The following is a 14695-nucleotide window of genomic DNA, read 5'->3' as shown; positions in this document are numbered from 1 at the left end:
TGGATATTTATTGTTTCTTTGGATTAAATATATATGCTGACAGGAAGCATTAGGTAGTTGTCATTGTGGTGATGCATTCCTGTGGCACATAAAGGTGGAGACATAGGGTCAAAAGTAAAGAAATAGTCTCCAAAGATGGAGAAGATGAATAAAGAAATATTTTAAATACTTTTATTTAAAAACAGAGATGTCTTTAAGATATTTTTTAAGTGATAAAATAGGAGACAGGACTAGAAAAGTTTGTTGAATTCTTTAAAAACAGTTAATCCTTAATTTTTTAAAGGTTTCTCTGATTTTATTTCCAGAAGGATGTTGTTAAATTTTCCCATGTAACATGAAAGATTGTTTATATCTAATTTCTGAAATGATGTGGTTAATAAAAATTAAGAACTCTTTTATTTAAATGGAACCAATGACCTCAATTTCTATAACGCATTTGAGTCTAGCTCTAAAATCAACCTGAAGTTTGACTAGCTACAGTGTTTACCTATAGAAGACTATGGACTACTAGCTGAATTTTTATTCATGACCTACAATCACTCCTTATGGCCTTTACATTCTCATAAATTTCTGATTCTGGGTTTCATGGCTGTCAGCTGACTCTCCGGCATTTCAGTTCCCAAATTCTTTTACACCACTCCGTGAAGCTTACTTTCCAACTTAGAACCTTACACAGTGTTCACCACATTCACTTGATGGCATCCCTCTCCATTAAATAACTACCCAGAATCCACCTCCTCTATGATATTTTTCTCAGAGTCCTATCTAACTGACTCTCCCGAATCCTTCCTCCTGTCTATTTCATGCAAGTATGGGTATATCTGCATAAACCCAGGCATCTTTTCTTCTTACTAATACTGTGAATTCCTTCTGGATGGAATTAAAAAAAAAAACACCTCTCATTTCTGTGAGAACTCTTATAGAGTTAATGAAACATGTGGCATGTTAGTAAATATTGGCTAATTTATACAATTTTATTTTTTAGTTTATTACATTTTGTTTTTAGTGCCAATAATAAACAGAAATAAAACACATTTTTGACATTAAGAATTTTGACTCTGGAGCCAAACTATTTAGTTACTCATATGAGCTCCATTACTTAACATTATGTTATTCTCTCTAAACCTCAGCTATCTTAACCGTTAAATGAGGGTAATAATAGTATCCACCTAATAGAATTATGTTGAGGAATTAAATAAATTAATCCATGTAAAGTACTTTTTAAAAAGGCAGAGTACATATAAAGTACTCCATAAATATTTGTTGTGCTATTCTTATTACCATTAACTTATCAGAAAACATAACTGGTCATTTCCTAAGTTATGAGTGACTCATACAAACAGGAGTCACTCAAAGTGTCGGTTTGGCCTGAATTTAAGTTTGTCCCTTTCCTTTAGAAGTTCTGAAATCGTATCTGGAGATCAACACCATATAAATAAATTCTTGCTTCTCATCATACAGTACCCAAAACAATTACATTTGCTAGTATTTTTTCCCTTCTTTTTCTAGAGGGTAAGCATGAAGTCATTCATCATCTTCTTGGGTGAATCTAATGGATACATCATTTCCTATCCCACTTGACCTCACCTGTGTTAGAACTGTCCACCATTCCTCTGCTTCTTCCTTTGGCATCCAGATACATGCCTTGAAGGTTTTCTTCACCTTTCTTGGGCCCAATACTTCTTGGTCTTTTGTGGTCACCTATTCCCTTTCTTCAGATAGAGCTGTTGCCCAGGTACTTTCCCATCTCAGTTTATACACTTGCCCTCAATGACCCCATTTCCTCTTAAGATTCCTCTTAAGAGGACTCCACATCCACTTTTACTGCTACTGCCTGAGGCAGGGCCCTCATCACTTCTAACCTGCCTCTTAAATGGTCTGGCTGCCATCTATCAGCCACTTTAAAATTTCTCCTTCATACAGCCACTAGAATGACCTTCCTAAAACACGAATCTGACCTTATGACCCCAAGCTAAAGTTCACTAATGGTTTCCCTTACCTTATTAGATAAGTTCCTACCAAAATCTTTGAACTATCAATCTCTTCTGTACTTTAATGATGTACATTAAGAAGGCACCAAAAACATTTTTGGTGTTCAGATTAAGCTCAGTTCAAAGAACATGGTTCTAAAAGTTACTCGAATCACTTACTATTATAAATTATTGATTGTATCCTTAAAATCAATTGGAAGAGGTTCTCAACTCTAGTAAATGAATATCATCCGATCTCTCTAACTGAAAAATTTTATAACAATTCAATTATATATCAGACACAGACACATACACATTATACATTGTCATACTTAAAAAAAGATTTATAGATTTTTCATGATAGTGAAAGCATATTATATAAATGCATACATTTAAATATACTTAATGTCAGTTATACAAAGGAAACAGAGTAATAACGAAAACTGATTATTCCATAATTTGATAAAAGCATTGTCCACAACTTTAGAATTTGGAACCACTATAAATTTCTTATCCCTATATTACATAGAACTGCTAAAGATCAATCTTTTGCTATAAACCAGTGAACATTTGTTGAGTCTACACATCTCAGAGACTTCTGTTGATATGAAGGAACAATGTATTGGGATGTATAAGAATTCAGGAGAAATGAGAAGAAGAAAGGATGGCAAGACCTGCTGGGTTAGGAGTGTAAGTTCTGAATTCTGTCCTGACCATGGCCCTACAATCTGACAGAGATCGAGATGGTTAATTAGCTTCTCAAGATGTTACTTTCTTCATCTTCAGAACGAGAGACTTTAATAACACAGAGCTCTAAGGCCCTAGCCAGCTTTAAAGTTTGACTATTTAGCTATAGCATACCCATAGAACAGGAAAGCCCTCCCCTAAACATACTCGGTTGAAGATCCAAACCACTGTGTCTCTCAGTCACAAACAGCGTAAAGGCCTCGTAGGTGTCTAGACTTGATGAGGTTCTCCAATATACATTCCTATGAACCTCTCCCTTCAGGTGCTAAAATCTTTAGCTTCTCACTGCTTTAACCATGCTGGACATTTTCATATAATGTAGCCTTAGTTATAGGCTTGAATCAATAAAAAATTAACACACCTTCTCACCTCCTGCTTTCAGATACAAGTAAGTGATACCTCCTTAGCCTTCCAGTGACACAGACTAACACTTCATAAGGGAAGGGCTGGATGAATGACTAGTATATTTTCAACTTTAGTTCCTGTGTTAAGGATATAACAGTTGTATACAGTAAAATTCAAAGATAGAGTTGGCTGTGTCAGACAATGTAGGACATCCACACCATCACAGTCATAGCTTTTGGATATGTTTTCTGCAGTGAAGATTTCATATATCAGATAGGTTTATAAGTTAATTGGATTAGCTTTACCATTTTGTACCACATTTGCTTTATGATGAGCTGCAAGCCAGAGTCTATATAGTTAGACTTGGAGTTTAGCAGCATAACCAATAAACTATAATGAGAAACAAACAAGTCTGCATTCTATAGTATATCAATCGAAAAGCCATCCCAGCTTTAAACAACTCTGCTGATATTTGGAGATGTCTTTCTCAGACTGCTCTCTCGTAAACTTTCCCTTAGAAATAAAACCTCTGACATATAGTTACTGCTGTACGCCTGTCAAATACAGGGAAGATCCTGTAAAGAAGTTAAAGAATGCAGAATGCTTCTCTGCATTATTTAATCCTCCTCCCCGCAAAAAAGAATGCAGAGTGTTTTACATAACTCAAGCCAAGTTATCCACATTGCCTAAGTCAGCAGTCCAAAATTCACAGAGACAATCCAGCAATCAAATTCCAGTTTGCTTTGATTTGAAACTTTGTGTTTGTCAGAAGACTTCAAAGTCTTGGAATTAAGTCATAAAAATGTGTAAAAATGTGATATACTAAAAAAAAAAAAAAATAGACAATTCGCCCCCTCATTGTTAGGAAGTGTGAGATTCTTCTGAGATTTCACACTGGCCTCACAGCCTCCTGGAACTTGAGCTCCAAATGTCACTTACCCTATGACGATACAGGAGATGGCAGTTCCCAAGAAAGCATATGTTAAAATAGATCCTAAGTTTTGAAAAAAGTGTCTCTGGGGAGAAAAAAAATATAATAATATATTAGCACTTTTCTTAGTGTAACAGAAAATACAAATACATTTATGCCCCCCTCCCTTCCCTCAGTGTTTAGGCAAATTTTGTTTTTGGAGCCCCAGTTCCTGGTTTTACTGTACAAATGAAACATAACTGATCTACACTGCAAAAGACAGAGGTTTCTCAAAGAAACAGGGGCAAAAAAAACACATCTGGAAGGTGACGAAGTAGAATTGAGAGAAACAACCACCATATCCAGCTGACCTAAGAAAGGAAGGGACTGGGACAATGCCCATGCAAGACTTTGGAAAGAGAGTTTTCAAGAAGCTTTGTTGTCCCTGAACTCTTTAGTATTTTAAAAATACTATTCTAAAAGATTTAAATTGTCTTTCGACTTTTATTATTGGATCTCTAAATTACTTCTTCTGAATGCAATGGAACAAAACCTTAATCATCTACAACAATTTATTTTAAAAAAACCAACAACAAAATTATACCTAGTATTGAGGCTGAGGATGAGGAAGAATAACCTGACTAAATCTAGCCTTCTAACTCTTTTAAATGCTTGCTTAGGAAAACTCCCTTCCAGTGGGATCTGAGTAGCCAGACTGACAGCAAGAGGGAGCTTGGAGTACACAAGAAAATCAGGTCAGTATGGAACAAACAGCCTGGCTGCTGAAACTAACAGGCCCAAAAGGGGAGTCCAGGAATCCTGAGGTGTAATGTAGGCAGCAGAAAAAGCAGCCTCAAAACTCATAGAGACCAGACTCACTCTGCAACACAGGGGATATTAGCACTTGCACTATTATGTGAATTACTAATCTGCAAAATGTGCACATTCAGGCTGTATTTAAGTAATGTCAGGCAAGTGCATTGAAACTGTAAACCTGAACTTTCTAAATGCATTTTGATAATACATTTTGTTCAACCCTACATACCCAAAACATTACAATTTCTACATGAAATCAATATAAAATATACTGAGATATTTTACATTCTTTCTTAATACTAAGTCTGAGAAATCTGGTGTGTACTTTATATGTAAAGCATACCTTCATTCAGACTAGCCTTATTTCAAGGGCTTAATAGCTGCATGTGTTTAACAGCCAGTGTATTAGACAGAGAAAGTTTAGACTAATTCCAAGCATGTCAGATTTGAAAAGAAGAAAACTGTGTATTTACCTTCTTTAGGCTATATCCTGCATGAAATATAATTGGTGGCAGCAGAACATTGAAGAAGATTTCTGGATCAAATGTCATCTGCCAGAAAAAGACAAAAGTTCAGTTAGGAAAATGATCCTTTGGGCCACTAAAACTGTGTTTTAAAAATACACTTAATGTCACCGTTGCTAAGGTTGTATGAGGCATATTAACATTAGTAGAGATGAAAATAAAAGAAATGCAAACTTAGAAATTCATAAGTGTTATAAACTGTAAAGTCATATTTTAAATGTAAAACCTATATTCCATTTTATAGCTAATAGCAACAACCAAAAAAATAAAAATAAAAATAAAAATAAAGAACCTCAATGAAACTTTTCTAAGCGAAGTAAACTTTTTTCTTTTCTTTTGATTAATTTTTCATTCCTCATATTTTAAATGTTTATTTTATTTTAGTGTTTCCGGTCAAAGAAATTGGTATTGCTCAAACATTTTAGCTTCTGACAAGGATTTATTTAAACTTTTTCAAAATAAAACATTTTTAGAAATGCAGTCTTAGTTTTTCCTACTGTATCCTATTCCAAAGTTTAAAATATTTTTTAGACTCTGTGGAAAAACTCATTTGAAAAAGTGAAAATTGATTATCTAGTATTTGTTTATTGGCTCTTATTTCAAAGTTAAAATAAAATTGGCCAAAAAAAATTACTTGTTATAATGAAATGAGATGTAGAAATTCTTGAATCCAATCTCTGCTATTAGCTGAGTAGCCTGAAAATAAAAACATTTAAGCTTTAAAACTCTCTCTCTCTCTTTCACACACACACACACACACACACACACACACACTGCCATTCATTATTTATTATATCTCCACTGAGCTCTTTTTACCATCATAGTATTCATCAAAATTTTTCAGAGGCTTATACTTCACAAATATAATTTCTAATGTTCTCCCCCTTTTATGCCTGAATTCTTATTCATCTCTGAGGCTAGATCTCTGAAATTGCTTTGATTTCTCAGTCAAAACTGACTATTCTGTTCTCTCAGCATTTTGGACCCTCCTTTCTAGCATGTGCTTCTTAACATACTTTATACGATTATTGGTTTGTGTTTGACTATTTCCCCCATTAAGTGGGAAATTATCAAGGATCACAGTGATGACTTAGTCACTTCTGTATTGCTTCTGTCTCTCCCATTGCTAGCCCATTGCTCAATATATATACTTGCTAAATTGAAAAAAAATATTTTTGAGAGTCATATCTACTAAGTTGGAATAAATTATATATACCCATAATATGCTTACACATCCTAAGTAAAAATTAGGAAAAACCTCTTTGACTCTATTTTCTACTTTGGGCCAAACTGAATGTTGCCAGATTCCCTCATCTTCATTCCCCATACTCACCCCTCATCTTGACTCCCTTAATAGCTGGGGAGGGATAGGTAGGGGAAGTCAGAGTCACCTAACTCAGCTGGGTCCCCTTTCACGAACCTGGTTATTCATTCATTGATGCTACAACCTCTTGTACCAGTGAGCATTCGGGTAGATAGATCAACTAAGGCCCATCCATAGCTCTCTGTGACTCAATTTCTTCATCTTTAAAATGAGTATATGAATTGTTATACCTAATTCTGAGGTGGTTATAAAAATTAAATGAATTAATATTTGTAAAGCCTTTGCAGCACTGACATCTAGTAATCACTTTTAAGTATTTATTACTGAAGAAAATAAAATAATGAATAAATATTTTTAAGTTATACTATTTGAAGAAACTGTCCTGTTATCAGAAACTCTTAAAGGTTGTAAATGTAAAATTTGGACAAAGATCTTACTTTTCCTTCTAAGTTTACTCTTTTTTTTCTAAGATAGTCTGAAACACAATTGTTGATTTATCTTTATGAGGCGTTTTTGAGAGTATATCAATTGCATATTTGAAAAATTTTAACAAAGAGATGTATTTCTGAGTGCTGGAGGGATGAAGCAACACAGCTGTGATCATCTGGAAGACAGAATTACAGTAGCACAACATAACATCTTGGACAGAAATTCCCTTGCCTCAGCAGTTTTTCTGTAAAATTCAGGTTAATCACTCAACCAGAACATTTCAATAATCAGAATGCCCCATTCCTTGTATGCGGGTTAACTAATGTGCTATTGAATTGTATTTTCTGGAGCAGCCAGAAGAAACTGGCAGGCTGAGAATGGCATGCAGCATATGAGAATTTATTTGTATATACAAAACAGATTTGTGTTGCTTTCAGACTTGCTCTAAGCTTAGGAACTGCTAAATCAGAGTTCTGGGAGTAACTCCAAATCTAGACAATTTCTCAGAAATGGTTAGATCTGCCACTGTACTAACCTCCAGATGGTGATCCCACATGCCATTTTCCTCAGACTTTGTGTTCAAACCATGGCCTTGGCGATGAGACTGTTTTTAAGCCCAAAGGCAATTAAAATCTTTCATTACAGTATGAGGAGGAAATATTTAAGACAGAAGCAAATGAGAAGAGCAGAAAAGTAAAAATATTTCAACTAAAGACACTAGTCTTTTAAGATATAAATCTTATAGACCAGCACTGTCCAATAGAGCTTTCTGTGATGATGAAAATGTTCTATAACTGTATTGTTCAATATAGCAGGCACTAGCCACGTGAGATATTGAACAATTAAAATGGTAAGCTAGTGCAACTGAGAAAGTAATTTTTTTTCTTTTCATATCTGTGGCTAGCTGCTATTAGGTAGCACATTTGTAGACAGTTACTGGAATTTAAAAATTCATACTGTTCAGTTTTTAGATGGTCCATCATCCTATACAAGGTATTGTTAATTTGGAGCAACTGACTTGAGATTCTGAGATGAAAGAATTATAGATGTTTCATAAAAGCAGTAAGATATTTCAATATTGGTATTTTAATTTTAAAGTAGTTGATAATATGGGGGACACAAAAATATCAATATGTTTACCCTGGTGCAGTAGTTTTACTTATGATATCAGATATGCACCAATATTAGGCTAAGAATACCCCAGGCATGTTCACAGAGGTAATCAACTTGAAAATGCCCAAGCATAGAAAGGAAATGTATAAAGTTTAATTCCCAAGTTTATCAGAAGATTATAGATACAAAATTCTGTTTGGGCTTGAGTATTAAGGCATCTGGCAACTCAATATGACTTATCTGGGAAGAAATATCAGTGTTCTACTCAACTACTAAATAAATAAGCACTAATATAACCATCTTAATGGGAAACTGTGATTCCTAGGGCATATTACTTCCAAAAGGGCCTTTTAAAGAACACTGTTTCGTCAACTCTGGCAACATTCCTGAGTGGTAGCTGGCAAATATAATTATCCCCATTTTCCAAAGACAAGAGAAGAAATGAATGACATGCCAGTGTCAATCAATGTGACACGGATATGGCTGGGAATTGGATGTATATGCATAGGCAAACCAAATGTGTGTACGCTGAGGGAACATCAAGCTAACATAACTTGTTAAAGCAAGATTTAAGAGTGTTTAAGAGAAGTTGAGACTCAGAAGTAGACTTTCCTTATTTTGACAATTACCAGTTCCTTTGGAAAAGTAAAAGTGTTTAAGACAATAATGTGTTTAATCATATTCGAAGCTTTGTTAAACACTTAACAAGCCTCCTCTCAGGTGCAAAGTACTTAAAGATACGTGATAGGTAGAGTGAATCCATGAAGGTCATGGTCAAAGAAAGAAAAGACACCGCTATTTCAGTACAAGTCAGGGGACTAAGCTATATTTCAGAGTTCTCTAGGACAGTGACAGCAACCTGGACTTGTTGACCATACAGAGAAGCTTCATGTTAAAACAGTAAATGAACTGGATTTTGAAGGATGAATAGGAGCCTATCCATGGGGCATCAACATACAGAACCTTGCTCCTTTGTCTGCCCTGGGGACAGTGGGCCAGAGTTCACTAAGCCGCAGAGGACACTAGGAGTTTCCTGGAGTTTCAGTTCTACTTTATAGAAAGTAATTTGAAGTATTTTGAGTATTAAAATAAATGCAGCTGTATTAAAAAATGAAATTCAAAATCTGTATTTATTTTTAATATAAATAGGACACTTCAAAGAAACCTAGGCTCCCTCAGGGCAGGCAGCTTTGAGATGCACATAGACACAGCTTAAGGGTATGCATTTCCTTTCCTCTGTCCTAAGTTATTCTTTGATGTGAGAAGCACTGAAGTAGGAGAAAGAAAAAGTAGATTCAGAACATCTGATGAAAACATGGAAGATACTAATCAGAAGATTTTGGTCTATATATTTAACCTCTCTAAACCTCAGTTTCCTCATTTGCAATATGAGCATGCAAAGGCCTACATCCTAGAGTTACTTTGGTAAATTAAATGTAATAACAGATGCAAAAGATTCTGCTTGGTACCCAGCTATGACTATTTCTCAAGAAGTATTCGCTGTACTTGAAGCTAAGTGAAAGAAACCGTTGAAGCAAAGGATTGAGTACAGGAGGTAGAAGGCACACTTGGGAGACAGAAATAGATACATAGGGATCCTGAGGAATAAAAAAGGAGGTATAAGGCCTGGCACGAGAACATTACCCAGACTATGAACCTTTTTCTGACCCAGTGGAGATGGATTTAAACTATATTCATTCAAACATGGAGAAAAGTAGAGCTATTTTACACAGGCAGATTAAACAATAAAATGGCTTTGGGGAGTATAAATCTGCATAACCTTTTATTAATCTAATTTAGCAATAGGTATGAAAATGTTAAATGTGTATACCATTTGATTCAGCAACAGCTCCTCTGAGAATTTGTCCTGCAAATATGCTTGTACATGTGTGAAATGACATAAGGGCATGATCATTCATTGAAGATGAAAGAATGGTAAAAAAGAAGAAGGCATTGAGGATGATAGAATCATGAACTGGTTAAATAAATTATGGGATAACATGTAAAATACTATGCAATACTATGTAACTGTTAGAAAGGCTGAGGAAACTGTTTATGAATTAATATGGTTGCTCACTAAAATTTGTTATCAAGTCAGAAAAACAAGGTGTAGAACAGCAAGTCTGGCACGTATAACAAAAATTGCTATGGGCTCACCATACCCATTTCTCTCTTGTTCTGACTAGACACCTAGACTACATTTCTTTGTGGTCATGTGGGGCCATATGGCAGTGGTCTGGTCAATAGAATGTGGATAGAAGTAATGCAAATAATTTCCAAACCTACTGCCTAAAGCTCCCCTAGATCTTCAGTGTTCCCTGTCTTCCTGTCTTCACTGGTTCATGGAGAGGCGTTTGGCAGAGGTGCCAAATCCCTAGGGACAGGTAGAGTCACCAGATTAAAAAATATTAAGATAATTAATGGCTCCTACAGAAGACCATAATGCTCCCCTCACTGGCCCAAAGGCCATAATGGATTGCGACATGAGCAAGAAGTAACTTTATTGTGTTATGACATTGAGATTTGGGAGTCATTTGTTAAAACATTTGGCCTATTCCATGATTTGTATAAAAACAGGAGAGTATAAAATTTACAACTAAATATATATTATTGGTTGCCTCCTGGGAGGATAAAGAGAACTTGATGGCAGAAAGGGGTTTGGGGATTGGAGAAAGGATTTTCTGTGTGTACTTAGTGAGGGGATGGCTTACTTTGCCTTGGCAAAATATCTATACTTACAGCGATGACCACTGCTTAGAGCAGTTCATCCCAGCATTTTTGCCATTATAATACACACAGAAACTAATTATATTGAGTAAATGGGGCAAACTTTGGGGAAATTAGGGTCCTGATAAGACTACTCAGAGCTGAAAAGATGAGACTAGGGTTCTGACCATCCTGGGCTGAGAATGAAGGGATCAATACCTTGTGGTACACCTGTAACCCATCAACGCACCAGCTAGGGAGTGCTGTGCAGGATTTAACATGCCTGGCCTTGGTCCCACCTCACACACACCTCCGCAGGAACACAGAGTAACTAGTCTCATCAGTGAGTTGGAGGAAAGGAATTGAGTGTGAGCAGCTCAGCCTCCTCTCTCTCTGTGTTGGAATCAGCCTACTTGCTCAAAGTGGATGCCCCAGGCTCCTCTGATTCCTAAGCTTTTACAAGAGCAGAGCCCAGCAGGAAGACTCTGTGGCTGAATGAGGAAGTCTTTCTACTTCTGGAGTAGAAGATGAGTAAGCCAGCTCACAGACCAAGCCTACTTATTTTATCTAGCTTTTGATCTTCATCTTTCTCACTCCTACACTATGTCTCATCTAGTTACAAAATCAGGTGAGCAAAAGAGATGATATTGAATGACTCCTTCAAAATTCCAACATGCCCTTTTGTAACTTTTGAATCTTGAGAACCATAAATGTATTGTCTATTCAAAAATATAAATTAAAGGTATTTTCTTTTTTTAAAAAAAGATGATGCCTTAGGTAGATTAGTTTGGAGGGGGCTCAAGATTGGCCTGGATGAAGGGAAACCACTGTCAGGCTGCAGTTACCAAAATGAGCACACAGTAAGGGCAATGTGAATGAAGGTAGCTGTAACAGAATGGAAGGACAAGAACAAACCCGGAAGACATCCATTCATTCAACACGTATGTACTTAGAACAAGCCAGTCATATGGCAAAGAAGATTAGCAGGGCTTGTAGCTGAGACAGAGAGACAAAAATGAAAAAACCAGAAGGAACCTATGTTTTTGCTCATACATGAGTGACAGAGTGAATATGATTAGGGAGGAACTGACTTGACAGAGGTAATAGGGGTCAGAAAAGTTGATTTCTTAGGACTGCATTTGGGACATACTTTTTCCCAATTCTTTATTATTTCTCTGAAGTTCAATAAATTAAAAGAGAGGGAGAAGCAAGAATAAAAAAAAAAAATGAGCCTGTGTTTTTGGACCTGGCTGACTGAGGGAAGGACTGAGGAGTAGCTAACTCTACCTACCTAACTCTAATGTCAATGACTGAAAGAACCCAGGAGAAATCCTCTGGATTTCATAATAATGAAGTGGTTGTAGATCCTCTTAATTTATTTCAACCAAAAAGTAGATATTGAGGGTTAAGGAAAAATATGAGTGATGAGAATGTGGAAACTGTGGGCTCTGGGACCCTCATTTGGCAGTTTGAGTTGCAGTCTCTGTCAGGAACCTGACAAATGGCCCTTGGATGAAATGGAGGAATGAAGGAGAAGGGAAACAAAAGGATGAAGGCCACAGAGAAGAAAGCAGGAGAGCAGGTGAGGACATGGAATGGTGAGGGTATAAGTTTAGGGAGGTAAGGAAGTGATCCAAGCAGCAAAAAAAGTAATGAATTAATGTTTTTTAAAAATGAAGAGAAATCCTACTATCAACATTCAAATATGTGGAATGGCCACATCAGGAAATGGCTATTCACAGTAAAAATTCTTCAGTTCCTCCAGATGTTTCCTACAGAGCCCTTGTGTGTGGCAGGCACTCATCTGAGAAATAAGCTTTATCTCATGTAGGTTGATATTTAAGAAATATATAGTGCCATAGTTGCATAGACTGTCAGAGGGAGAAGATGCCTTAGAGGTCACCCATCTACGGTTTTGCAAACTGATATCTGCCAGTCTCCAGCCTCTGTGGAGGGTGGTGGTGGTGAAAGGAAGTGGGAATGACTGCACTGGCACCCATCCCGGATCTGCCCTCCAGTTTCTGCCTAAGCAGTTTTGATTTCACCTGTTTCACATACTGTGCAGAGTTTTCAAATTTTCTTCGAATGAAGGTTTCTGTGCCAAAAACTGTTTACAACTCTGAGCTCATATTGTCCCCCAGAAATTTCAAGAGGCATATGAAAAGTCGCTGGGGCACTCAGAGGCACCACTGAATTTAGAAATCCTAAACCAGAGCTGTTTCTCTTTTATTATATTTATATTCTTAATTTTGTTTCTAACAAGTTTTAAATGATGTATCAGAGATCTCCACCGCTCTCCAGAAGTAAGCAATAGCCTGAAATTATAGTGTTCTTTCTTTCCATGGTTATATTCTTGTACTTCATATACATGCATCCATAGCAATAATTAGTACTATTTGTCTACTTTTAAATTTTATGGAATTTTAACAATTATTCTTTTGTATCCTTCTTTTTACATTCAACATTGTAAGATTTATCTATATTAATACATGTGGACTTTCTCCATTCACTTAAACTGCTGTATAGTTTTCTATTAGCTGAATATATCATTACTGTTTTTTCCCCTTCTTTAACAAGAGAAGTAGTGCAGTTAGGTTATTTCTAACTTTTTGCAATTATTAAAAATAATGCAGAGGATATTATGCTAAAATCTTTGCATACATGTGAAAGTTTCTCTAGAAGTAGAAAACACATAGAAGTAGAACTGCTGGATGATAAAGTATATGAATCTTCAACTTTAGTAAGGTATTGCCAAGTTACTTTAAAGTGGTTACATCAATTTACACATCCACGGGGAAGTATAAGAACATTTTCCCACATTCTAGCCAACACTTAAAATTGACAATTGACAAGTTTCTAATTTTTGCCAGTCAGATAAGTATAAGCTGATATCACATTAATGTTTACCTTGCATTTGCTATTACTAATTAAGTGAGCTTATTTTTCTGTTTTTTGGCTGTTAGTGACTTTTTAGATCATGTCTTTTACCCAGTATAACTTTTTCTTGTTGATTAATTCTTCATAAGATATGGTTTTGGTTATTTACATTTCAAATATATTCTGTTTTCTCACCTCTTAAATTTTTTAACTTTGTCTTTTAACTTTGTTAATGGTGCCTTTTCCATGAAAAAGCTTTGTTTTTCATTTTAATGTATTTATTCTATTTTAACCTTATGATTACCTTATAATTTATTCTATTTTTATCTTATGATTTCAGCTTTTGCAACATCTTTAAAAAATCTTTCCTTATCCTGATATCATAAATATATTTTCTCCTAAAGTTTTATAATTGACTGTTTACAGTTAAATTTTTAATCCATCGCAAGTTTGTTATGTGATGTGAAATAGGAATCTATTTTTTTTATTCCACATGGATAGCCAATTGTTCCAATTGTCTAGCATTTTTCAAAGATTCATAAAACATTTAGTTAGAGAATATTTGATATCTATTATCCAATAGCTAAGCTATTTAATAATTCAAAATATAGGAAAAGCTTTATACAGGTAGGTTTTTACTAAAATGTTATTCACTAGTGTAAACTAGTAAAAATGAAGAAACAACTCAAAAAAAAAAATCAAGCACATTTATACCTACCACTCTGCATTTTTAAAAGCCTGAGGAAAGGTTTAAGGTATAATAACACATTAATAAAGCAAATTACAAAGTTTTAGAGACTTAAAATACATAGAAAAATGTATGTATAAAGACTGGATAGAAATTTAGCAAAATTTACAGTGGTTATGTAATGTTACAAGATTATTTGAATTCTTCCTTAAAAAAACAGCAACCTTCCTGTCCTCAAATGAACAT

The 14695-nt window shown here is 35.3% G+C and overlaps 1 protein-coding gene across 1 annotated transcript in view; it reads right to left on the bottom strand.

Moving 5' to 3' along the window:
* The window catches only part of SLC9A9 (solute carrier family 9 member A9), a 514150-nt gene that overhangs the window by 466191 nt on the left and 33264 nt on the right, over positions 1-14695 (bottom strand). The window contains exons 3-4 of the mRNA XM_011364440.2: positions 5262-5339; positions 4002-4078 (exon numbers count right to left, since the gene is read on the bottom strand). Of these exons, the coding sequence (XP_011362742.1) occupies positions 4002-4078; positions 5262-5339 (155 nt within the window). The remainder of the gene's footprint in view (positions 1-4001; positions 4079-5261; positions 5340-14695) is intronic.

The sequence above is a fragment of the Pteropus vampyrus genome, unplaced genomic scaffold, assembly GCF_000151845.1.
Source record: "Pteropus vampyrus isolate Shadow unplaced genomic scaffold, Pvam_2.0 Scaffold97, whole genome shotgun sequence".
Lineage (NCBI taxonomy): Eukaryota > Metazoa > Chordata > Mammalia > Chiroptera > Pteropodidae > Pteropus > Pteropus vampyrus.
The sequence above is the reverse complement of the archived record's forward strand: the minus strand, read 5'-3'. Positions and strand labels throughout refer to the sequence as shown.